The sequence below is a fragment of the Schistocerca americana genome, chromosome 9, assembly GCF_021461395.2.
Source record: "Schistocerca americana isolate TAMUIC-IGC-003095 chromosome 9, iqSchAmer2.1, whole genome shotgun sequence".
Classification (NCBI taxonomy): domain Eukaryota; kingdom Metazoa; phylum Arthropoda; class Insecta; order Orthoptera; family Acrididae; genus Schistocerca; species Schistocerca americana.
In genome coordinates this window covers 76,362,590-76,390,489 of record NC_060127.1, presented here as the reverse complement: position 1 = coordinate 76,390,489, position 27,900 = coordinate 76,362,590, and the positions used below count along the sequence as shown (strand labels likewise).

The following is a 27,900-nucleotide window of genomic DNA, read 5'->3' as shown; positions in this document are numbered from 1 at the left end:
ACAAGGCCTTCAGCCATCTTAAATTAAAATTGAAAATTGATTTGTTTAAAACGAATGTTTTTTTAAAAAAATTGTATTTTAATTTATTGTTACCCAGGCCCTAACTCCTGAGTTATTCAGTGTCCAGTGTGGGGCCTTCAGCAGTGCCTTTATGTGAAATGTTTTTAAGATAAGGCCTTCAGCCATTTTAAATTCAAATTTGAAAATTGGTTCATTTAAAACTGATATTTTAAAATTTTTATCTGAAATTCTTGTTATCGAGTTGTTCAATGTCTTGTGTGTGTGGCCTTCAGCCAAGTACTTATTTTCTCTTTTCAAGGCCTTCAGCTGTGTGTATTCTTTAAAGCAATTTTTAATAACTTGTGTTCAGGACTTCAGCTGTTCTTGTTATTGGTGTGATTTTGGGTCTTCAGCCCAGGAGGTATCGCAAGTTTTCTTAACCAGGCCTTCAGCCGTATTGTGTTAATTTGATACTTTTAAGGCAATGTGTAATTAAGTCGTTCTTAGGAAAATAAAACTTTCCACAACCATAACCCGATCCACTCTATCCTGCGAACCCAGATTTCAATTATCTTACCCATTAATAACAACAATGGGCAACGGCCTTGCTGTAGTGGTTACACCGCTTCCCGTGAGATCACCGAAGTTAAGCGCTGTCGGGCATGGTCGGCACTTGGATGGGTGACCACCCAGGCCACCAGGCGCTGTTGCCATTTTTCGGGGTGCACTCAGCCTCTTGATGCCAATTGAAGAGCTACTCGACCGAATAGTAGCGGTTTCGGTCAAGAATACCATCATAACGACTGGGAGAGTGGTGTGCTGACCCCACGCCCCTTTATCCGAATCCTCCACTGAGGATGCCACGGCGGTCGGTTGGTCCTGATGGGCCACTTGTGGCCTGTAGACGGAGTGGTTTCTTAACAACAGCATGAGTTAGCGTAATCGATTTCCACACGAGATAATTAAAACTATAGACAGATAAATAATATTTCGCATTACGCATCCACATGTCAAACACAGTTTAAGCAGTGATGCGTATCGGTAGGCAAAATAAATAAATAATAAATCTGAGTAAAGACTCAACAATGCAGCACTTCTGGTACCCTCTAAGTGTGGCTGTAATTACAGTTTTGTGTGTGTGTGTGTGTGTGTGTGTGTGTGTGTGTGTGTGTGAGGGAGGGTGTGTGGGTGGTTGGGTTTGTGTGTGTGTGTCTGGGTGTTTGTGTGTGTGCTCTGTCGTGGATACCCCATGGCCAGGGATAAGATGGACGTAACTTTTTTTTTTTTTTTTTGTACGAATGATGCTACTCGAATCTCATAATTTTGGGGGAAATTCACTTTCAAGTCACCTAGGTAATTCTGTAGCAAGATTGTAATTCCTTATTTAAATAACAATAATAATAATAATGCATGATGGTAACAATGTTACACAGAGGATGACGACAGGACGCCACACGCTGGCAGATAAAGCAATCAGGCGGCTCAGGTGATTCAGCTGTGAAGAAGAGACGTAACGTACCAACACCATGACGATCTGATATGGACAGTGTCTGCAGTGACCACGCCTTTCATCGAGTCTCTCCACCAAAATACTCAGTTTCATATACGTCGAAAGCAGTAAATTCCCACAGCTGCCGCAGAGAACAATAGAAAAATAGTTAAATGTAGGATAAATTCTTTTAAACTTTAGATAGACACCAAGCAGTAGTATTATGTGCTAAACTAAGTCATGAAGATAAAATGTATGCTATCCACGTTGTGCTCAGAGACCTTTTACACTCTATCAACAAACTTCTTGTGACTTCGTCTATAGCGGCGTTAACACGCACAGCTCTACAACGCATCCAAATACTTTTACAATTCCAAATACCATCTTCTCACCAAGTCTCTCTAGAATTCACCGTCTCTAGAATTCACCGCCTTTCCATTATTAAAGCATATGCGCTCTTATATCTAATCGTTACATTAAGGACCTACGACTGCTCTCTACCAATCGGTACAAGGATTCTTTTTTTTTTCCTAAGCGTATGTGTGAAGCCATATCTCTTCCTCCCTCCCTCTGTATAAAACCCAACAAACGTAAGGGGTCTGCGAGCTTTCTCGATCCTTTGCGCATATCTCTCAGTAGGAGATCACTGCAAGTTCCACAATCCGATTTCCCAGAAACTTCGCTGAGTCGAAGAGGGGTCAAAATAAGTGAACACGTGTCACAGCTTATCCGTAGGCAGTCGACTGTCCCTGAGGAAACGACAGTCAAAGTTCTCAAGGTATTTTACGAGTGCGTCCTTTTACCGAGTGAACAGTTTAACTGAAGCGGTAGTACTGTGGCTAGGTTTCACGCTTTTCCGCTCCATGTTCAAAGATCGATTATTTTTTTTATTTTTTTTATCATCTCTCCATGTCTGTAGAAAATTACTACACTAATGTTTTCCAACGTATACTGAAATAAAGTTGTTTTTATTCGTCTACTAATTGTATGTCTGGTGAATGAATTAAAAAATATGACATAATTATTTGAAACCGTTTTCGGTGAAAGTCCTGTAGTGTATCATGATTTATAATCAGTTGCAATCGCCAGTTTTCTGTCATGTAATCCGTTACGCGCGATTTGCCGCAATATTATCTCCAACCCGTGAAAGCTGTTAATGAAGCTTCCTTTCCCATTGAGATTCGCAGGAAGAAGTGTCACTATGGCAAACTTGCGATGCTCGTGCTGTTCAGAATTTCTATGTTTCGAATGTTTATGGGATCGGTATCGTCCAAGGGAATGTCCAGAGGGTTCCCTGAAGAGGAAACATAAGAATAAAATATAAGAATTAATACAAGAGTTGATACAAGAATGAAATATAAGAGTAAAACAGTTTTACCAGAAAGCCATATCCGTTAATTTTTATGTTCATTTGCTCTGTAATTACAACAACAATTCTAGTACAGCGATTGTCTACCTTCTTAGATAAAGATTAGCTGTATTCAGGACCAACATTTTATTATGATTAGTCTGTTTTATGGTTAGGTAGTATATGTAAATTTCGTTGAACTTTCCTTACTGGCGTCTTTTTCCAGATTATTCGAAAAAGTAATGTACTCAAGGATACACGCACGCTTATGTGGAAACAATATTCTTATCATATCAAAGTTTTAATTCTAGAACCGTTACTCGACTGAGAATGCTATTTTTACACTCGCTTAGTAAATAGTATAAGCCTTAAGTTATAATATATCGCCAGTTGGTATTTTTTGTGATCTTGCCAAGGCTTTTGATTGCGTGGATCATGATACTCTGAATAATTCGGACAAGGAAAGATAAGTAAATTTTAATGACTGGGAAAATAAAGCGCAAAGGATGATTCACATGGTTCAATTATTGGTCCACTCCTAGTCCGTACATATGTGAAAGACCTTCCACTTAACATCCAACAAGAGAAACTGGTACTTTTTGCAGACGATACTAGTGTTATAATAAATCCCATTAGAGAGAAAGCAACAGAAAAATTGGTAAGTGATGTTTTCCAAACAATTACTAATTGCTTCTCTGAAAATGGAGTCTCATTAGAATTTGAAAAAAAAAACCGCGCTTCATTCAGTTCTGTATAACAAATAGAACCATATTAACAACTGATGTATCATGTGAGCAGGAGTCAGTAAATAGGGTAGAATGCTCCAGATTTTTTGGAGTATATATTGATGAAAACTTCAACTGGAAGAAGCGTATTTCAGAGCTTATCAAACAGTTATGTTCTACTCCTTTTGTTCTTTAGGCATTTTAACTGCGTCGTCAAAATTCATAGATTCGTTAGTGAAACTCGTCATAAATAATCCAACACAATTTGAGAAGAACTGTGATAAACATACCTCCAACACTAAGGGGGAAAAATGACCTTTACTACCCATTGTTAAGGCTGTCAGTGGCTCAGAAAGTAATTCAATATGCAGCAAGAAAAATATTTGTTCATTTGACCAATAACATAAAATGTCTGGCAGGTTGAGAAGCAAATTTAAATCAAATGTAAAACTGTATCTCCTAGACAAATAGTTGTATCCCGTTTACGAATTTCTACTTAAGAACTGCTCGCCAGTAAAAAATAAATAAGTGAATAAATGTATAAAAATAAAAATATTAAAGGTTTTAAAAACAAGTGTAGTTGCTTGAGAATGACTAAAAATAATAATTTGTTCATTATTGTCAACACTGATCACGTATACATATCCTGTGATATGACTCGTTACACGTCACTTTGATAAAAAAAAAATCGTGCGAATGATCTGTCGTTGTTGTTGTTAAGGTCTTCAGTCCGAAGCCTGGTTTGATGCAGCTTTCCACGCTACTCTATTCCGCGCAAACCTCTTCATCTCTGAATAACTACTGCAACCTGTATCTTTTTGAATCTGCTTATTGTATTTATCTCTTGGTCTCTCTCTACGATTTTTATTCCACACACTTCCCTCGAATACTAGATTGGTGATCCCCTGAGGTCTCAGAATTTGTCCTATCAACCGATCCTTTCCTTCAGTCAAGTTGTGCCGCAAATTTCTTGTCTCCCCAATTCTATTCAGTCCTTCCTCATTAGTGACGTGATGAACCCATCAAATCTTTGACATTGTTCTATAGCAACACATTTAGAAAGCTTCTACTCTCTTTTAGCTCAACTGTTTATCATTCATGTTTCACTTACATATGTGGCTACACTTCAGAAAATACTCTTAGAAAAGATTTCCTAACACTTAAATCTTCGATATTAAAGAATTTCTCTTGATCAGTTATTCTGCTGCCAAAATAGCAAAACTCATCTAGTACTTTGTCTCGTTTCCTGATCTGATTCCCTTAGCATCACTTGATTTAATTCTACAACATTCCATTATCCTTGTTTTGATTTTGTTGGTGTTTCCTTGTACACTCCTTTGAAGATGCCGTCCATTCAGTTCAGCTGCTCTTCCAAGTCCTCCACTGTCTCTGAAAGAATTACATTGTCATTGAGAAACCTTTAAGTTTTATGTCTTCTCCCTGAAATTTAATTCCTACTCCTAATTTTTCTTTAGTTTCCTTTAGTTCTTGTTCAACGCACAGGTTGGATAACACCGGGGATGGGCTACAACCCTGTCTTATTCCATTTTAAACTACTGCTTCCCTTTCATTCTCCTCGACTCTTATTACTGCCATCTGGTTTCTGTACAAGTTGTGAATAGCCTTTCGCTCCCTATATTTTACCCCTGCCACCTTCAAAATTTGAAAGAGAGTATCCCAGTCAACATTGTCGAAATCGATCTTTTTAAAAATACTGTAAATGTAGGCTTGCTTTTCCTTAACGTATTTTGTAAGATAAGTGATAGGGTCAGTATTGCCTTACGTGTTCCTACACTTCTCCAGAATCCATACTGATATTCTCCGAGGCCTGCTTCTACCAGTTTTTCTATTCTTCTGGAAAGAATTCGTGTCAGTATCTTGCAACCATGATTTATTAAATTGATAGTTCGGTAATTTTCACACTTGTCAGCAACTGATTTCCTTGGAATTGGAATTGCCACATTTTTCTTGAAATGTGAGAATATTTCGCCTGTCTCATACATATTGCGCACAAAATGGAAGAGTTTTATCACGGCTGTCTCTCCCAATGCTAACAGTTGTTCTGGCCTTGTTTCGACTTAGATCTTTCAGACATTTGTCAAATTATTCGTGCAGTATCATATCTCCTATCACACCTTCATCTACGTCCAGTTCCCTTTCTATAATAATACTTTTAAGTTAATTTCCTTGTGTATACCCTCTATGTACTCATTCCACCTTTCTGCTTTCCCTTCTCTGCTGAGGACTGGTATACTGTCTGAGCTCTTGATATTCATATAGCTGCTACTCTTTCCCCCAAAGACCTCTTAAATTTCTCTGTAGTCAGTATCTATCTTACCCCTAGTGAAATACGTTTCTGAATCAAATTTGTCCTCAAGCTCTTCCTCCTTAGCAATGTTGTACTTCCCATCAATCGCATTTTTTAGACATCTGAAGTCTCTTTCGCCTCTTTCATTTGCTGCGTTTTTAAATTTCTCCTTTCATCTAGTACACTCAGTATAACTTGTGCTATCTAGGGATTGCTACTAGGCCTTGTCTTTTTACCTGTTTGATCCCCGCTGCCTTGACTATTTCATCTCATAAAGCTACCCATTCATCTTCTACTGTATTCCTTTTCCCTGTTCTAGTCAACCCTCGCTTGTTGCTCCATCTGAAACTCTCAACAACCTCTGGTTCTTTCAACATACCCAGATCCCTTCTCCTTAACTTCCTGCCTTTTTCCAGATTCCTCGGTTTTAATCTATAGTTCATAACCAATAAATTGTAGTCAGAGTAGACATCTCCCCTAGGAATGTCTTACAATTTTAAACTGGTTCTTAAATCTCTGTCTAACCATTACATTACCAATATGAAATCCACCAAGTATACAGCCTTGTTTATTCATTCTTAAATCATGTGTTGGCGATTATTAAATTATGTTCTGTGCAAAACTGTACCAGGCGGCTTTCATTCCTTTTCCCCAGTCCATATTCACTTACTATTTTTCCTTCTCTTTCTTTTCCTACTATCAAATTCCAGTACCTCTCACAGTTAAATTTTCGTCTCCTTTAAGTATCTCAATAATTTCTTTCACCTCATCAAACATTTCTTGAATCTCTTCATCATCTGCTGAGCTACTTGGCATGTAAACTTGTTCTACTGTGATAGGCCTTGGCTTCATGTCTATCTTGTATAAGATAATGCCTTCACTATGGTGTTCATAGTAGCTTACCCATGTTCCTAGTTTCTTATTCATTACTAACCCCTCTCCTGCATTACCGCTATTTGATCTTGTGTTTATAACACTGTATTCGCCTGACTAGAGGTCCTGTACCTTCAACCAACGAACTTCACTAATCCCCACCTTATCAAACTTCAATCTATCCGTTTCCAATATTATATTTTCTAACCTACCTGCCCGATTAAGAGATTTAACATTCCACGCTCTGATCCATAGAATGCCAGTATTGTTTCTTCTGATGACGACATTCTCCTGAGTAGTTCTCATCTGGAGATCCAAATGGCGGACTATTTCACCTCTGGAGTATTTTACCCAAGCGGATGCCTTCATCATTTAATCATACAGTAAAGATACATGTCCTCAGGAAAAATTACGGCTGTAGTTTCCCCCTTGCTTTCAGCAGTTTGCAGTACCAGCACAGCAAGGCCGTTTTAGTTGCTGTTACAGGGCCAGGTCAGTCAGTCATACAGACTGTTGTCCCTGCAAGGCTGTTGACCCTCTTCAGAAAGCGCGCGTTTGTCTGGCCTCTCAACAGGTACTCCACCGTTGTAATTACCCCTATGGTATGGCTGTCTGTATCGCTGGGGGACACAAACCATCCCACCGATGGGAAGGTCCATTGTTCGCGAGGGTGTTTAAATAATCTATTGAACATGTACCTAATTAACTATCTTCTCTGATGAGGATGGCATCTTCCAGCAAGATTAGTGCCCTGTCCAAGGCAAGAATTGTGCTGCAGATGTAAGATGAGCAAGACAGTAAACTTCCTTTCATGTCTTGGCCACTAAATTTTTCTGACATGAAGGCGATAGAACTCATCTGCGGCACTTTCGAGCGTCACTTCCGCGCCCACAGAGCACCAACTCGTAATTTAAGGGAAACTTCACAATATGTCCATAGACATCTGCTGCCAAGTTTCTTTGAACACCTACCAAGAACATGTCTATTCCATACCAAGAAGAAACGCCATTGTATTGTGCTCCAAAAGTAGAAACGTCACTCTTGTTAAATCGAGCAGACCACTCGTACACTTGAGTTTTTCCAGTAGCATCACCTTCTTAAGCTTTTTTCAGCAGCATTTTTACCGAGTAGAAAACAAATTTTCACAGCTCCATGTTGTTCAATCAAACTTACCATCATAAAAAACGAAACAAGAACAAAACAGGGCTAGCAAAAACAAGACTGCAGATGAACAGAACAAGCCAGGTCGACAACACAGCTGGCGCTGAACTGGTAATGAGTTGCGCTATACATCCTAGCGGTAGAAATGCGTACTACACAAGCTCTGCCTATGGCATTGTTATTCCAGCTTTTCCCTCAAGTGATCAGTAGTTGTTGTGCTCTTCCGTCCAGAAACTGGTTTGATGCAGCTCTCCATGCTACTGTATCCTGTCCAAGGTCCCAGTGCCTACTGCAACATACGTCCTTCTGAATCTGCTTGGTGTATTCATCTCTTGGTCTCCGTCTACGATTTTTACCCCCCACGCTGCCCTCCAATACTAAATTGGTGATGACTTGATGCCTCAGAACGTGTCCTACCGAGCGATCCCTTCTTCTAGTCAAGTTGAGCCACAAATTTCTCTCCTCCCTAATTCTGTTCTCCTCATTAATTATGTGATCTACCCATCTAATATTCACCATTCTTCTGTAGCACTACATCTCGAAAGCTTCTATTCTCTTCTTGTCTAAACAATTTATCGTCTACGTTTCAAATCCATACATGGCTACACTCCATACAAATACTTTGAGAAAAGACTTCCTGACACGTAAATACATACTCAATGTTAACAAATTTCTCTTCTTTAGAAACGCTTTCCTTGCCTTTGCCAGTCTACATTTTATATCCTCTCTACTTCGACCGTCAACAGTTATTTTGCTCCCCAAATAGCAAAACTCCTTTACTACTTTAAGTGTCTCATTTCCTAATCTGATTCCCTCAGCATCACCCGACTTAATTTGACTGCATTCCATTTTCCTTGTTTTGCTTTTGCTAGTGTTCATCTTATATTCTCCTTTCAAGACACTGTCCATTCCGATCAATTGTCCTTCCAGGTCCTTTGCTGTCTCTGACAGAATTACCATGTCATCGGCGAACCTCAAAGTTTTTTTCTTCTCCGTGGATTTTAATTCCTACTCCGAATTTTTCTTTTGTTTCCTTTACTGCTTGCTCAATATACAGATTGAATAACATGGGGGGATAGGCTACAACCCTGTCTCACTCCCTTCCCAACCACTGCTTCCCTTTCATGCCCCTCGACTTTTATAACTGCCATCTGGTTTCTGTACAAACTGTAAATAGCCTTTCGCGCCCTGTATTTGACCCCTGCCACTAGAATTTGAAAGAGAATATTCCAGTAAACATGGTCAAAAGCTTTCTCTGAGTCTACAAATGCTAGAAACGTAGGTTTGCCTGTCCTTAATGTATCTTCTAAGATAAGTCGTAGGGTCAGTATTGCCTCACGTGTTCCAACATTTCTACGGAATCCAAACTGATCTTCCCCGAGGTCGGCTTCTACCAGTTTTTCCATTCGTCTGTAAAGAATTCGTGTTAGTATTTTGCAGCCGTGACTTAGTAAACTGATAGTTCGGTAATTTTCACATCTGTCAACACCTGCTTTCTTTGGGATTGGAATTAATATATTCTGCTTGAAGTCGGAGGTTATTTCACCTGCCTCATACGTCTTGCTCGCCAGATGGTAGAGTTTTGTCAGGGCTGGCTCTCCCAAGGCTACCAGTAGTTCTAGTGGCATGTTGTCTACTCCTGGGGCCTTATTTCGTATTTCAGTGCTCTGTCAATCTCTTCACACAATATCATCTCTCCCAAGTTAATCTTCGTCTACGTCCTCTTCAATTCCCATAATATTGTCCTCAAGTACATCGCCCTTGTATAGACCATCTGTATACTCCTTCCATCTTTCTGCTTTCCCTTCTTTGCTTAGAAATGGTTTTCCATTTGAGCTCTTGATATTCATACAAATGGTTTTTTCTTCAAAGGTCTCTTTAATTTTCCTGTAGGCACTATCTCTATTAACCCTAGTGATATATGCCTCTACATCCTTACATTTGTCCTCTGCTTAGCCATTTTGCACTTCCTGTCCATCTCATTTTTGAGACGTTTGTATTCCCTTTTCCCTGCTTCATTTATCGAATTTTTAATTTTTCTCCTTTCGTCAATTAAATTCTATATTTCTTCTGTTACCCAAGGATTTCTACAAGCCCTCGTCTTTTTACCTTCTTGATCCTCTGCTGCCTTTACTATTTCATCTCTCAAACCTACCCATTCTTCTTCTACTGCATTTCTTTCCCCCAATCTTGTCAATCGTTCCCTGATCCTCTCCCTGAAACTCTGTACAACCTCTGGTTCTTTCAGTTTATCCAGGTCCCATCTCCTTTAATTACCCACCTTTTCGCAGTTTCTTCAGTTTTAATCTACAGTTCATAACCAATAGATTGTGGTCAGAGTCCACATCTGCTCTTGGAAATGTCTTATAATTTAAAAACTTGTTCCTAAATCTCTGTCTTACCATTATATAATCTATCTGATACCTTTTAGTATCTCCAGGGTTCTTCCATGTATACAACCTTCTTTCATGATTTTTGAGCCAAGTGTTAGCTATACCCATGTTACGGTCTGTGCAGAATTCTACTAGGCGGCTTGCTGTTTCATTCGTTACCCTCCAGTCCATATTCACCTGCTACGTTTCCTTCTCTTCATTTTCCTACTATCGAGCTCCAGTCACCTATGACGATTAAATTTTCGTCTCCCTTCACTATCTGAATAATTTCTTTTATCTCATCATACATTTCATCAATCTCTTTGCCATCTGCTGAATGACTGGGTGTGGTGTGATGTCCTTAGGTTAGTTAGTTTTAAGTAGTTCTAAGTTCTAGGGGACTGATGACCATAGATGTTAAGTCCCATAGTGCTCAGAGACATTTGAACCATTTTTTCAACTGCTGAACTAGTTGCCATATAAACTTGTACTACTGTGGTAGGCGTGGGCTTCGTGTCTATCTTGGCCACAATAATGCGTTCACTATGCTGTTGGTTGTAGCTTACCCACGTTCCTATTTTTTATTCTTTATTAAACCTACTCCTGCATCACCCCTATTTGATTTTGTATTTATGACCCTCTATTCACCTGACCTGAAATCTTGTTCCTCCGGCTGACGAACTTCACTAATTCCCACTATATCTAATTTCAAACCTATCCATTTCCCTTTTTAAATTTTCTAACCTACCTGCCCGATTAAGGGATTTGACATTCTACGCTCCGATCCGTAGAACGCCAGTTTTCTTTCTCCTGATAACGACGTCCTCCTGAGTAGTCCCGGTCTGGAGATCCGAATGGGGGACTATTTTATCTCTGAAATATTTTACCCAAGAGGACACCATCATCATTTAACGATACAGTAAAGCTGCATGCCCTCGGGAAAAATACCGGCTGAAGTGTCCCCTTGGTTTCAGCCGTTCGGAATACCAGGGAAGCAAGGCCGTTTTGGTTAACGATACAAGGTCAGATCAGTGAATCATCCAGACTGTTGCCCCTGCAACCACTGAAAAGGCTGCTGCCCCTCTTCAGGAACCACACGTTTGTCTGGCCTCTCAACAGATACCCCTTCATTGTGGTTGCCTATGGTACGGCTATCTGTATCGCTGAGGCACGCAAGCCTCCCCAGCAACGGCAAGGTCCATGGGGGGAGGTGTTATCTATATGGCTTTATTTGCGGAACTGCTTTTCACATGCAGCACTCTTTACGAATGCAAAAGCCTTAAAACATCAATATTGCTGAAACTTCGTGGCAGATTAAAACTGTGTGCCGGGACGAGACTCGAAATCGGGATCTTTGCCTTTCGCCGGCAAGTGCTCTACCAACTGAGCTACCCAAGCACGACTCACGCCCCATCCTCACAGCTTTACTTGCACCAGTACCTCGTCTCCTACCATACAAACTTTACAAAAGCTCTCCTGCGAACCTTACAGCACTAGCACTCCTGAAAGAAAGGATATTGCAGAGACATGGCTTAGCCACAGCCTGGGGGATGTTTCCAGAATGAGATTTTCGCCCTGCAGCGGAGTGTGCGCTGATATGAATCTTCGTGGCAGATTAAAACTGTGTGCCCGACCGAGACTGGAACTCGGGACCTTTGCCTTTCTCGGGCAAGTGCTCTAACATGTGAGCTACCCAAGCACGACTCACGCCTCCACCTCACAGCTTTACTGTCGACAGTGGCGTGAGTCGTGCTTGGGTATCTCAGTTGGTAGAGTACTTGCTCACGAAAGGCAAAGATCCCGAGTTCGTGTCTCGGTCCGGTACACAGTTTTAATCTGCCACGAAGATTCATATCAGCGCACACTCCGCTGCAGGGCGAAAATCTCATTCTGGAAACATCCCCCAGGCTGTGGCTATGCCATGTCTCCGCAATATCCTTTCTTTCAGGAGTGCTAGTCCTGCAAGGTTCACAGGAGAGCTTCTGTAAAGCTAGGAATGTAGGAGACGAGGTACTGGCGGAAGTAAAGCTGTGAGGGTGGGGCGTGAGTCGTGCTTGGGTAGCTCAGTCGGCAGAGCACTTGCCCGCGAAAGGCAAAGGTCCCCAGTTCGAGTCTCGGTCGGGCACACAGTTTTAATCTGCTAGGAAGTTTCATATCAGCACACACTCCGCTGCAGAGTGAAAATCTCACTCTGGGAATCAATACTGCTGATTGTAACAACTCGTATTTACCATTCTGCATGAACTGCCCTACGCACAATATTGAGTGACCGGCTGTGCTTCTGCCTGCAGGTTGGACGCTGGGAGCCCCGGCTAGCTGTTGAGCGATGGCGTGGTGGTCGTGGCTGTTGGTGCAGCTGGTGGCGTGGTGCTGTGCTGGCGTGGTGGGGGTTCTGTGGTGGCTCTGGCTCACCAGACTGCGCGTGGACCTTCCAGGGCCGCCCACGGTGCCTATCCTCGGCAACATTCCGGAATTCCGCGAGGTGCCTGTCAAGATCCGCAACGCGCGAGACTTGCACCGCGAGTACGGAGACTTGATCAGGTGAGCTCATGACTGCGCGTGGGAGCCTGGTCAGCCTTAATACAGCACAAGTAAAGACTTCATGTTGTCTGATGCCTGGAAACCAATAGCGTAATTGTGTACAATGTGATACTTTTGCATACGTTGAAGCATTACGGAATTAAGGCAAAAAGTGAAGAATGCTTACTTTCACACCTCTAAACTAAAATTGAAAGTTTTCCTCTAGCGCCAAAAACCAGGAAGTGACTTGAGTGATACTGTAGTGATGTAAAATGAGGTCACCATCAACGTTCTGTTCTGAATCCATTACCTTTAATAACTGTCCAAAGGCAGTCATAAAGTCTTAATTCTTCTTCTTCTTTTAGTGTTCAATCCTGAGGTTGGTTTGCAGAAGAGCGCCATTCCTCTCTTCTGTATGCCTTCCTCTTCATTTCTACGTATGTCTTACATCCAACGTCATTCGTGATTTGTTGCATGTATGATATCCTTGGTCGCCCCCGCCGATTCCTTCCCTCAGTAGCTCCTTCTGCTATTGTTCCAGTGATGTTGTTGTGTCGTAGGATGTGCTCTGCAAGTTTGTCTCTTCTTGTTTGGATGTGCCTGCACAGAGATCTGGTTTCCTCTACTATTCTAAGCATCTCTTCATTTGTTACTTTGCCTCTCCAGCTGACCTTCATCATCCTTCTATAGCACCACATCTCTAGGGCCTCTAGCCGTCTTCTCTTCCAGTCGTCCAAGTTTCACATCCCTATAGGGCCACACTCCAAACGAAAGCTTTCATGATACGTTTCCTTATTTTCAGACTGATGTTGTTGCTGGTGAGTAAGTTCCTTCTCCGATTAAATGCAATTTTGGCCTTTTGTATTCTGGTCGCAATTTCTTTCCGGCTTCTACCATCTCTTGTGATTTTGCTTCCCAGGTAAGTAAATTCCTTTATCAGTTCCAGCTCCTCTCTTCCAGTTCTCATTCTCAAAGGTTCATGTTCTGCTCCTGTACTGCATACCATCACTTTAGTCTTTTTCTTGTTTATTCTCATTCCATACTGATTGCATATAATTTTTTCCATTGTTCTGAGGACTTCCTCTAGATCTTCTTTTGTCTACGTGACTATAGCAATATCATTTGCATAACGTAGCATGTCGATCTTCTGCCCATTAATTTTGATCCTCACCTCAGTAGTTTCTCGAACTTCGTCTATAGCTTCTGGATCGAAGCATTGAATATAAGAAGAGAGAGAGCACATCCTTGCCTTACCCTTTTTATAATACTTGCTTCTTGTTCCTGGTGACAGTTCCTAATCACTGCCACCTCAATCTTATAGAAACTAAGTATCACACGGATGTCTTTGTACTTTATTCAACTTTTCCTCAGCACTCTGAACATTTCTTGCCAGATAACGTTATCAAATGCCTTTCCCATGTCTACAAAGGCAATATAAGTTGTTTTGTTTTTCTGTAATTGCTTTTCGATAACGATTCTCAGTGCCAGAATCGCCTCTCTTGCTCCCAATCCCCTTCTAAAGCCAAACTGATCTTCACTCAGCCTATCCTCCACCTTTTCTTCAATTCTCTTCAGAACTATTTTTATGAGAATTTTTGATGCATGTGATATTAGGCTTAGAGTTCGGTACTGTTCATATTCTTAATTATCACACGAAGAATAAATTGCTACTTTTCACTTGCTGTTACAAATCGTCTCACATAGTGATTAAGGTGGGTTGTTCAGAGGGTCGGCTGAAGAGGGACTGCGTTCCCTAGTGTTCGTTAAACCAGGAACGTATGGTGCAGCGCTGTGAATCTGGCTGTTCTCGTCTTGGAAGACGGAAGTGTCCAAGCATACTAATTAGGAACATGTAGAAGAAAGGGCATCACTCGGACACCGAAAATGCCTAAATACAGAATGCGATTTTCACTCTGCAGCGGAGTGTGCGCTGATATGAAACTTCCTGGCAGATTAAAACCGTGTGCCCGACCGAGACTCGAACTCGGGACCTTTGCCTTTCGGGGGCAAGTGCTCTACCATCTGAGCTACCCAAGCACGACTCACGCCCGGTACTCACAGCTTTACTTCTACCAGTATCTGGTCTCCTACCTTCCAAACTACAGAAGCTCTCCTGCGAACCTTGCAGAACTAGCACTCCTGAAAGAAAGGATATTGCGGAGACATGGCTTAGCCACAGCCTGGGGGATGTTTCCAGAATGAGATTTTCACTCTGCAGTGGAGTGTGCGCTGATATGAAACTTCCTGGCAGATTAAAACCGTGTGCACGACCGAGACTCGAACTCGGGACCTTTGCCTTTCGCGGGCAAGTGCTCTACCAACTGAGCTACTCAAGCACGACTCACGCCCCACCCTCACAGCTTTACTTCTGCCAGTATCTCGTCTCCTACTTAGTTTTGCAAGGTTCGCAGGAGAGCTTCTGTAAAGTTTGGAAGGTAGGAGACGAGATACTGGCAGAAGAAAAGCTGTGAGTACCGGACGTGAGTCGTGCTTCGGTAGCTCAGATGGTAGAGCACTTGCCCGCGAAAGGCAAAGGTCCCGAGTTCGAGTCTCGGTCGCGCACACGGTTTTAATCTGCCAGGAAGTCGCCTAAATGCACATCGTAGGTGATGTTCACGATAAGGTGAATGTGTGGGACCACGTCGTGATATGCAAAACACATCCAAAAGACCTCTATCTGGTAGTTCACCATCCACACATTGTAGGTTTAAGGTCTTATTGGGCAGTCTGTGCAATCGGCGCCGTATATGATTTGAAAAACAGACAATACCGACTTGCTGCAAACTGCGTGACGCGCACTGCCACTACAGATAATTGATGAAGTAAGCCTAAAGCCGTCCCCCCGCGGGACATGAAAATGTGCGTGGACGAGAACCTGGTAGCGTCACAGTATAGTATTGCACGTTTCACTAGATTGTGAGGCGTACAATGAAGAATCCGGTATATTACTAGTGAGGGAAACGTGGCCAGTGAGATCCTTCATCGATTTTATAGTAGAAGCGCAACTTAGAAGACGCCATATTGCATGTATTTAAACTCCATATCTGCTTTATTTTTTATTTATTTTTTATTTTTATAATAGAGAACCTGGTATGAATGTAACAGCTGTTGTTGTTGTTGTGGCCCTGAGTCCCGAGACTGGTTTGATGCAGCTCTCCATGCTACTCTATCCTGTGCAAGTTTCTTCATCTTCCAGTACCTACTGCAACGTACATCCTTCTGAATCTGCTTAGTGTATTCATCTCTTGGTCTCCCACTACGATTTGTACCCTCCACACTGCCCTCCAATGCTAAATTTGTGATCCCTTGATGCCTCAGGACATGTCCTACCAACCGATCCCTTCTTCTAGTCAATTTGTGTCACAAATTTCTCTTCTCCCCAATCCTAATCAATACCTCCTCATTAGTTACGTGATCTACCCACCTAATCTTCAACATTCTTCTGTTGCACCCCATTTCAAAAGCTTCTATTCTCTTCTTGTCCAAACTATTTATTGTCCATGTTTCACTTCCATACATGGGCTACACTCCATACAAATACTTTCAGAAACGACTTCCTGACACTTAAATCTATACTCGATGTTAACAAATTTCCCTTCTTCAGAAACGCTTTCCCTGCCATTGCCAGTCTACATTTTATATCCTCTCTACTGCGACCATCGTTAGTTATTTTGCTCCCCAAATAGCAAAACTCCTTTACTACCTTAAGTGTCTCGTTTCCTAATATAATTCCCGCAGCATCACCCAACTTAATTCGACTACATTCCATTATCCTCGTTTTGCTTTTGTTGATGTTCATCTTATATACTCCTTTCAAGACACTGTTCATTCCGTTCAACTGCTCTTCCAAGTCCTTTGCTGTCTCTGACGGAATTACAATGTCTTCGGCGAACCTCAAAGGTTTTATTTCTTCTCCCTGAATTTTAATACCTACTCCGAATTTTTCTTTTGTTTCCTTTACTGCTTGCTCAATATACAGATTGAATAACATCGGGGAGAGGCTACAACCCTGTCTCACTCCCTTCCCAACCACTGCTTCCCTTTCATGCCCCTCGACTCTTATAACTGCCCTCTGGTTTCTGTACAAATTGTAAATAGCCTTTCGCTCCCTGTATTTTACCCCTGCCACCTTTAGAATTTGAAAGAGAGGATTCCAGTCAACATTGTCAAAAGCTTTCTCTAAGTCTACAAATGCTAGAAACGTAGGTTTGCCTTTCCTTAATCTTCCTTCTAAGATAAGTATTGCCTCACGTGTTCCAACATTTCTACGGAATCCAAACTGATCTTCCATGAGGTCGGCTTCTACCAGTTTTTCCATTCGTCTGTAAATAATTCGCGTTAGTATTTTGCAGCTGTGGCTTATTAAACTGATTGTTCGGTAATTCTCACATCTGTCAACACCTGCTTTCTTTGGGATTGGAATTATTATATTCTTCTTGAAGTCTGAGGGTATATCGCCTGTTTCATACATCTTGCTCACCAGATGGTAGAGTTTTGTCAGGACTGGCTCCCCCAAGGCCGTCCGTAGTTCTAATGGAATGTTGTCTACTCCCTGGGCCTTGTCTCGACTCAGGTCTTTCAGTGCTGTGTCAAACTCTTCACGCAGTATCGTATCTCCCATTTCATCTACATCCTCTTCCATTTCCATAATATTGTCCTGAAGTACATCGACCCTGTATAAACCCTCTATATACTCCTTCCACCTTTCTGCTTTCCCCTCTTTGCTTAGAACTGGTTTTCCATATGAGCTCTTGATATTCGTACAATTGACTCTCTTTTCTCCAAAGGTTATCTCGTAAACGCATCGTTTTGGCTACGATTTTATTAAATAAAATGACAGCAGACCACACGTTAGTAGTTAAAGGCTTCCTGTGTTTGATGATTTTACTGTTATAACTTGTATGCTATGAAAGTAAATAATGGTTCAAATGGCTCTGAGCACTATGGGACCTAACTTCTGGGATCATCAGTCCCCTACAACTTAGAACTACTTAAACCTAACTAGCCTGAGGACATCACACACATCCATGCCTGAGGCAGGATTCGAACTTGTGACTGTACCGTTCGCACGGTGCCAGACTGTAGCGCCTAGAACTGCTCGGCCACTCTGGCCGGCTATGAAAGTAAACGTTTCATTGCTGCGGCACAGTGATGGTCTAGCAATTCTATCTATCGCTTGAGCCTTGTCCCGCAGTTACGCAGGGTCAGCCATCGTTAATCGGATGTGGAATGTTAATGGTTAAGGGGTGGCCAGATGCCCTTCCTGCCGCCACCCCCTCCACCTCAGACAGAATTAGTGCACCCCAACTGTCTGCCTCGAGTGTAATCCATGGAATAGTGCGAATGTGTTCAGATGTCTGCGCGTCGTGTAACTGAGGCGGAACATGGGGACCAGACTGGTATTCACCTAGTGGGATGTGGAAAACCGCCTAAAAACCACATCCAGGCTGGCCGGCACATTGGCTCTTGTCGTTAATTTGCCGGGTGGAAACGATCCGGGGCCGGCATGCCCACCTGAGTCCAGGAAGCAGCACGTTAGCGGTCTTGGCTACCCTGGCGGATCGAGACGGTCTAGCAATAACGCATCGTTTTTCGTACAATTTGTCATAATTAAATATCAAGTAATAACATTTCCACCGTTACAAGGAGTATGTCACATAAGGGGGAATGCAGGAGAGTAATGCCTCTGAATTTTTTATGTGAAAAATCTTAAAGGTTTTTAAATAAAACGAACATTATTAACATTATTCTTCATGTGTACATATTTACTCCTCGACGTAGTCATCCTGGCGCTGAACACATTTTTCTGAACGAGGGACCACTTTTTTGATGCTGGCACTGTAGAATGTTTGACTTCGTTGATGGTATCACAACCTCACCTCAGCTTGCACCGCTTCATCACTATTGTAATCTGGTTTCGCAGGACAGCGAATCAGGTTGTGGAAAGGGGCCTAGGTCAATTACTGTTAGTTACACAAGAACACACACAACTTTATTCCTTAAACCAATGTACAGTTTTCTCTTTAAAACAACAAAATCAATTCACGGCTGATGGCCCAAGTAACTTCTCCAGAATAAATGTAAATGATCGCTTTTAAAACACCAGGATTTAGAGTAACGGCTGGAGACCTTACGTAAGTAAAATTACAATATCTTCTGGCTAAAGGCCATATTAAGGAAAATTCAAGTTAATTCTTCGGCTTAAAGCCCAACTAAAAAAAAATTTCTTTACATAATAAAAGAGAGACTTTAAGAATAAGCCTTTTCACAGCACAACAGAAAAACATCTTAAGAAAACTTGAAGTTTCTTGTCGGCTGAAGGCCCAAGCAATTACTCAAGAATAAGTGAAGACAACCTTAAGGTAAACATTTACAGAACACGGCTGAAGGCCATTTCAAGAATTCAAAATAATTAAAGAGAAACCTTACAGACAAGGATTTGCATATTATAGCTACAGATTCTGAAACAAACGCGGCTGAAGACCTGAATACAGAGCAAAAAGATTTGTAAATGAAACACGGCTGAAGGCCTGAAGCTGTTATGGAGTTCGGCTGAAGGCCATATACTAAACATAAAACAGACAATATTAATACACGGCTGAAGGCCTGGCACAGTACCTGCGACCAAATAGAATGACAATCACAAACAACAGTGGTGCTCAGAAGTGTTCCAAGGGTCGGCCTGGGGAGGAAACTCTAACCATAGTTTAGGTGAGACAGACAGCCAAGCATCACAGTAAACAATTGGGTTCCAGCACGACCTACGGACGGCTGACGAACCAACCAACCGCCTAATCAATTCCCTTTTACCTGACCAACAGCCCGACAATCAAAGGTACCAGCGAAGACGAGGATCGCAGCAGGATTACATCTTAATAATTGCCGTATAAACACAGTCAAGGCACAATAAACTCTCAAAGAGAAAGGGAGAACGACACCAAGCTGTCGAACTACACGCTGTGCCAGACAGCATCAACACGTTGAGGAAAACACACTGCCGCAAAACTACGCTAACGACCAGGGCAGGTAACCGGAACGTTAACGGCCACAGGACAGAAGATACCACTGGCGCTCTCCACTAATAAATTATAATCATTTCAAAGGTTAAACACCATAAGAGAGACGGCTGCAAACTTTTGCCGACTCCAACACTCACGTTGCTGCTTGTGGGCACAGCCCAGGATGCAACAACCAGCAATCAATGAAGAGAGGTCACAACGGTTGAGCTTTCATGACATGTTCACTGATTACTCGACTCCAGTATGCAGGTGTGTGGGCGACGAACTTAGCAGCTCTCGCAGCTGGTGCCACACAACACCGACCGTGCGTGCACGCCGCCAACAGTCCTGGTCTGATCACACGCCGCGGAGACTTCCTCGCTGCTCCGCCGTAACCAACCAACTGCCCCACACACACCATGACACGTAAATACACTCCTGGAAATTGAAATAAGAACACCGTGAATTCATTGTCCCAGGAAGGGGAAACTTTATTGACACATTCCTGGGGTCAGATACATCACATGATCACACTGACAGAACCACAGGCACATAGACACAGGCAACAGAGCATGCACAATGTCGGCACTAGTACAGTGTATATCCACCTTTCGCAGCAATGCAGGCTGCTATTCTCCCATGGAGACGATCGTAGAGATGCTGGATGTAGTCCTGTGGAACGGCTTGCCATGCCATTTCCACCTGGCGCCTCAGTTGGACCAGCGTTCGTGCTGGACGTGCAGACCGCGTGAGACGACGCTTCATCCAGTCCCAAACATGCTCAATGGGGGACAGATCCGAAGATCTTGCTGGCCAGGGTAGTTGACTTACACCTTCTAGAGCACGTTGGGTGGCACGGGATACATGCGGACGTGCATTGTCCTGTTGGAACAGCACGTTCCCTGGCCGGTCTAGGAATGGTAGAACGATGGGTTCGATGACGGTTTGGATGTACCGTGCACTATTCAGTGTCCCCTCGACGATCACCAGTGGTGTACGGCCAGTGTAGGAGATAGCTCCCCACACCATGATGCCGGGTGTTGGCCCTGTGTGCCTCGGTCGTATGCAGTCCTGATTGTGGCGCTCACCTGCACGGCGCCAAACACGCATACGACCATCATTGGCACCAAGGCAGAAGCGACTCTCATCGCTGAAGACGACACGTCTCCATTCGTCCCTCTATTCACGCCTGTCGCGACACCACTGGAGGCGGGCTGCACGATGTTGGGGCGTGAGCGGAAGACGGCCTAACGGTGTGCGGGACCGTAGCCCAGCTTCATGGAGACGGTTGCGAATGGTCCTCGCCGATACCCCAGGAGCAACAGTGTCCCTAATTTGCTGGGAAGTGGCGGTGCGGTCCCCTACGGCACTGCGTAGGATCCTACGGTCTTGGCGTGCATCCGTGCGTCGCTGGGGTCCGGTCCCAGGTCGACGGGCACGTGCACCTTCCGCCGACCACTGGCGACAACATCGATGTACTGTGGAGACCTCACGCCCCACGTGTTGAGCAATTCGGCTGTACGTCCACCCGGCCTCCCGCATGCCCACTATACGCCCTCGTTCAAAGTCCGTCAACTGCACATACGGTTCACGTCCACACTGTCGCGGCATGCTATCAGTGCTAAAGACTGCGATGGAGCTCCGTATGCCACGGCAAACTGGCTGACACTGACGGCGGCGGTGCACAAATGCTGCGCAGCTAGCGCCATTCGACGGCCAACACCGCGGTTCCTGGTGTGTACGCTGTGCCGTGCGTGTGATCATTGCTTGTACAGCCCTCTCGCAGTGTCCGGAGCAAGTATGGTGGGTCTGACACACCGGTTTCAATGTGTTCTTTTTTCCATTTCCAGGAGTGTACAATTTGAAACGAGACTCGTTCGACCAGGCAACATGTTTCCTGTCATCGACAGTCCAATATCGGGGTTGACAGGCCCAGGCGAGGCGTAAAGCTGTGTGTCGTGCAGTCATCAACGGTACACGAATGGGCCTTCGGCTCTGAAAGCCCATATCGACGATATTTCGTTGAATGGTTCGCACGCTGACACTTGTTGATAGCCCAGCATCGAAATCTGCACCAATATGCTGGGCTGCACTGATATTCGCGGTACACTCGTGAAATGGTCGTAAGGGAAGATCCCCACTTCATCGCTACCTCGGGAATGCTGTGTATCATCGCTAGTGCGCCGACTATAACAGCACGTTCAAACTCACTTAAATCCTGGTAACCTGCTACTATGTCAGCAGTAAGAGATCTAACAACTGCGCCAGACACTTGTTGTTTTATATAGGCGTTGCCGACTAGAGCCTGTTTACACATCTCTGCATTTGAATATGCTTGCCTATATCAGTTTCTTCAGTGCAGAAGACACGTTCCCAGCATATGGAAGGAACGCAGTTGATTCATAGTCATCAGCAGTGTCCTCAGTACGTTGTTTCTTGTTATTATAGCTGTGTAAGCGCTTCGCGGTTCTAGGCTCTACAGTCTGGAACCGGGCGACCGCTACGGTCGCAGGTTCGAATCCTGCCTCGGGCATGGATGTGTGTGATGTCCTTAGATTAGTTAGGTTTAAGTAGTTCTAAGTTCTAGGGGACTGATGACTTTAGAAGTTACATCACATAGTGCTCGGAGCCATTTGAAACATTTTTTTTGTATGGGCTTCCTTGTTTGGCGTGAAGTGTAGCCATTTTAAAAATTTTCTCCAAGCGTTCTAATTCTGCGTGGAGGTTTTCATCGTCCGATATTACGCGCGCCCGATGTATTAAGGTTCTAAGAACACCGGCGGTTTGTGCTGGGTGATGGCACCTAGACGACTGGAGATGTAGATCTGTGTGTGTGGGTTTTCTGTGCACAGAGTGTCCCAATGACTCACCATTCTTAGGCCGTACTAACACGTCTAGAAAAGGTAAAGTCCCATTTTTTTTAAATCTCCATCGTAAATTTGATGTCCTCATGTAATGAGTTTAAGTGACAAAGAAATTTCTCCAGTTCTTGCCTGCCTCGAGGCTATAAAAGAGAAGTATCATCTACCTAATGCCAGAAAACAGTGGGCTTTAAAACAGCAGATTCAGATGCTTTCTCCTCAAAGTCAGCCATAAAAAGATTAGCCACGATTGGGGACAAATGGCTCCCCATGGCGACTCCATCTGTTTGTTCGAAAAATTCGTTATTAAATAAGAATTAGGTTAAGGATAGGGCATATTCAAACTAAACCGCGATGTCAACAGTGAATACTTTACCAGTAAGCTGTAACAAGTCCATTAAAGGCACTTTGGTAAAAAGTGAAAACACATCAAAGCTAACTAATGAATCCGAGCTGTCTTCAAGCGATTGACAAAATACACAGAATTACGTATATGACGACAACATTTACCCGCGTACCACTTGAGCTGACAGGCCAGACCTTTTGCAGTAGAATAGGTCGACGCACCAGTATTCCTCAGTATTAATCCTTGTGCGACACCACCCTTGTGAATATTGGGAAGACCATACAGTCTTGGTTTGGTGGTACTGCATTGTATGCTCTTCGCCTCTTGATAACTTGTTTAGGTAGAGGATTATTGCTCAGAAGAGTAGCAGTTTTTCTTCAAATATGGTTCGTTGGGTCCTTTTAGATTTTCCGGTACGTAGAACGTCCATGGGATCCTCAGTGGAATACGATAGGACAAAAATTTTATGTCCAGTTTCCAGTTTTTGGGATCCAGTAATTAAAAAATCGGTGGAAATACGGTTTGCCAATACTCTTATACACTGAAACTCCAAAGAAACTGGTATAGGCATTCGCATTCAAATACAGAGATATGTAAACTGACAGAATACGGTACTGCTGTCGGCAACGCCTTTATAAGACAAAAGTGTCTGGCGCAGTTGTTAGATCGTCTACTGCTGCTACAATGGCAGGTTATCAAGATTTATGTGAGTCTCAAAGGGTGTTCTAGTCGGCGAACGAGCGATGAGACACAGCATCCCCGAGGTAGCGATGAAGTGGGGATTTTACCGTAAGACCGTTTCACAAGTGTACCGTGAATATCAGGAATCCGGTAAAACATCAGATCTCGACATCGCTGCGGCCTGAAAGACATCCTGCAAAAATGGGACCAACGACGGCTGAAGAGAATCGTTCAACGTGACAGAAGTGCAATCCTTCCACACATGGCTGCAGATTTCAGTGCTGGGCCATCAAGAAGTGTCAGCGTGCGAACCATTCAACGAAACATCATCGATATGGGCTTTCAGAGCCGAAGGCCCACTCGTGTACCCTTGATGACTGTACAACACAAAGATTTACCCCTTGCCTGGGCCCGTCAGCACCGACATTCGACTGTTGACGACTGGAAACATGTTGCCTGGTCGGACGAGTCCCTTTCAAGTTGTATCCAGCGGATGGACGTGTACGGGTATGTCGACAACCTCATGAATCCGTGGACACTGCATGTCAGCAGGGGACTGTTCAAGCTGGTGGAGGCTCTGTAATGGTGTGGGGCGTGTACAGTTGGAGTGATACGGGGCCCCTGATACGTCTAGATACGACGCTGACGGGTGACATGTACGTAAGCATCCTATCTGATCACCTGCATCCATTCATGTCCATTTTGCATTCCGACGGAGTTGGGAAATTCCAGCAGGACAATGCGACACCCCACACGTCCAGGATTGCTACAGAATGGCTGCAGACACGCTTCCTCTGGCCACCAAACTCCCCAGACATGAACATTTTTGAACATATCTGGGATGTTTTGCAGCGTGCTGTTCAGAAGACGGACAGCTCTGCAGGATTCATAGTCAGTTCCCTCCAGCAGTGCTTCAGACATCAGTCGAGTTCATGCCAAGTCGTGTTGCGACACCTTTTCGTGCTCGCGGGGGCCCTACACGATACTGGGCAGGTGTACCAGTTTCTTTCTCTCTTCAGTGTAAATCGTGACAACGACTTTCAACTGGATAAAAGTGGAAATACTACAGTTAAAGTTGTCCAGACACAGCGGAATAGACGGGGTCATTCGATACCCAATTATTAGATCATCTTTCACTTCAGCACCGACGGCAGCACGCACAACTCGGCTGCCCGTGCATATCCATCAATTGACGCATGCGCCGAAAGACGTCAGCCCATTGGCATGCACGAGATCCGGCAAAAATACTGTGAGTGCACCTGGGTGTCTTCAATAGTTGTCCGCTCATCTGAAGATGGCCGGACGTCTCTGGGCCGAAATATCGTAGCAGAATGTCGACGGATCATTTGATTTGTACATACGAAAATTATTAGAATACTGTGTTCTGCCTACTTGAAACAGTTCACACCAATCACTCGTCGTCATCATCATCATCATCAGTTGGTCTGCTATTCCGCACACTTGTATTTTGTTCATTAGGCGGCAGTACGCAGCTCTATTGAACGCCTTCTGGAAGTCAAGAAACACGACATCTAAGAGAGCGGCGCCGTCTACTGCTTTCTGGGTCTCATGGACAAACACAGCGAGCTGGGCTTCTCTCGACCGTTGCTATGGGAAACCGTACTGGTTCCTACAGAGATTTTCGGTCGCCAGAAATGTCACAATTCGCGAGCATAGACCGTGTTCCAAAATTCGACAGCAGGCCGACTTCAGAGATACAGGCTACAGTTCCGCACGCCAGTGCGACGACTCTTTTTCAATATTGGAATGACCTATGCTTTTCTTCCAATCATTACGAACGCTTCGCTCCTCCAGAGACCTGCGGTAGACTGCAGCTGGAAGAGGGACAAATTCTTTCCCGTACCGTACGCGGAATCGAATTCAGTAGCTCTTCTCCTGTTGAGCGACTTCTGTTGCTTTTCAATCCATTGCTCACTTATTTTAGTATCTTTCATTTTGTTGTTCTCGCGACGATTTAGAGGAGGAATTACGGTGTGATATTTTCAGGTGAAACAGTTTTCGAAAAAAGACGTTAAGTATTTCGGCCTTTTCTGTGTCATCCTCCGCTTCAAGTCCATTACGGTCACAGAGAGACTGGGCAGATGGGTTAGATCCATCTACTGCTTTCAGATAAGACCAAAACTTCTTACGATTCTATGTCAAGTCGGGAGACTGAAATTTAATGCCAAATTCATTGAAAACTTCACGCATTGCCCTCATTACACTCATTCCAATCAGCTCTCTCGAATTTTCGAAGTGGTCGGTATACAAATATCAGACTTGTACCAGTTTGCTTTTGAAGAATTGCAGTATTCTTTTATTTTACTGTTATTTAAGGCAACAAATTGTTGAGATAAATGGACAGTTTATGAAAGCTCATTTCCTGACCCCGTCACCGAATTTTCGTAATGCGAGAAACCTGTTCACTGTTCCACTCAGATGAATACTTTACACGAAAGAAATATTACGAAAACATCAAATTTTCGTCAAATACAAACGTGAAAACTCTCAGCGTTACCTAAAAGGAGATGATTTTAATTAAGTACACACACTAAGCCGCTCCCACGTCAAGTCCCAAGCGGTCTCCTGCATTGTTTCGTTGAGAGAAACAGATCTTTAGGTTCATAACTAAGCAGTTATTAAGATTTTTGATCCGCCTACTTATTTCTAACATGTTGTTGATGATGTGGTCTTAAGTCCACAGACTGGTTTGGTGGAGCTCTCCATGCTACCCTATCCTGTGGAAGCTGCTTCATCTAAGTACCTACTGCAACCTTCTGAATCTGCTTAGTGTATTCATCTCTTGGTCTCCCTCTACAATTTTAACCCACCCTCACTGCCCTCCAATACTAAATTGGTGATCCCTTGGTGCCTCAGAACATGTCCTACCAACCGATCCCTTCTGGTCAAGTTGTGCCATAAATTCTATTCAGTACCTCCTCATTACTTACGTGATCTACCCATTTTCAGCATTCTTCTGTACCACCACATTTCGAAAGCTTCTATTCTCTTCTTGCCTAAACTATTTATCGTCCATGTTTCACTTCCATACATGGCTACACTCACAGAAATACTTTCAGAAAAGACTTCCTGACTCTTAAATCTGTACTCGAAGTTAACAAATTTCTCTTCTTCAGTAACGCTTTCCTTGCCATTGCCAGTCTACATTTTATATCCTCTCTACTTCGACCATTATCAGTTATTTTGCTCACCCCCAAAAAAACCTACCTAATAATTTAAGTGTCTCATTTGCTACTCTAATTCCCTCAGCATCACCTGATTTAATTCGACTACATTCCATTATCGTCGTTTTGCTTTTGTTCGTGTTCATCTTATATCCTCCTTTCAAGACACTGTCCATTCCGTTCAACTGTTCCTCCAAGTCCTTTGCTGTCTCTGACAGAATTACAATGTCATCGGCGAACCTCAAAGTTTTTATTTCTTCTCCATGGGTTTTAATTCCTACTCCAAAGTCTTCTTTTATTTCCTTTACTGCTTGCTCAATATAGAGATTGAATAACATCGGGGGTAGGGTACAACCCTATCTCACTCCCTTCCCGACCACTGCTTCCCTTTCATGCCCCTCGACTCTTATAACTGCCATCTGGTTTCTGTACAAATGGTAAACAGCCTTTCGCTCCCTGTATTTGACCTGTGCCACCTTCAGAATTTGAAAGAGAGTATTTCATTCAACACAGTAAAAAGCTTTCTCTAAGTCTACAAATGCTAGAAACGTAAGTTCGACTTTCCTTAATCTATCTTCTAAGGTAAGCCTTTCGATCAGTATTGCCTCACTTGTTCCAACATTTCTATGCAATCCAAACCGATCTTCCGCAAGGTCGGCTTCTACCAGTTTTTCCATTCATCTGTAAAGAATTCGTGTTAGTATTACTAACAGGTGTTGACAGATGTGAAAATTAGCGAACTATCAGTTTAATAACCCACAGCTACAACACATGAGGCAATACTGACCCCACGACTTATCTTAGAAGAAAAATTAAGGAAAGGCAAACCTACGTTTCTAGCATTTGTAGACTTGGAGAAAGCTTTTGACAATGTTGATTGGAATACTCTCTTTCAAATTCTGAAGGTGGCAGGGGTAAAATACAGGGAGCGAAAGGCTATTTACAATTTGTACAGAAAGCAGATGGCAGTTATAAGAGTCGAGGGGTATGAAAGGGAATCAGTGGTTGAGAAGGGAGTGAGACAGGGTTGTAG

General features: G+C 43.3%; 1 protein-coding gene across 1 annotated transcript in view; it reads left to right on the top strand.

Annotated features, from left to right (window-relative positions):
* The window catches only part of LOC124551102 (cytochrome P450 4C1-like), a 166,656-nt gene that overhangs the window by 29,809 nt on the left and 108,947 nt on the right, over window positions 1-27,900 (top strand). The window contains exon 2 of the mRNA XM_047126033.1: window positions 12,568-12,817. Coding sequence (XP_046981989.1) covers window positions 12,603-12,817 — 215 coding nt within the window. The 5' untranslated portion in view covers window positions 12,568-12,602. The remainder of the gene's footprint in view (window positions 1-12,567; window positions 12,818-27,900) is intronic.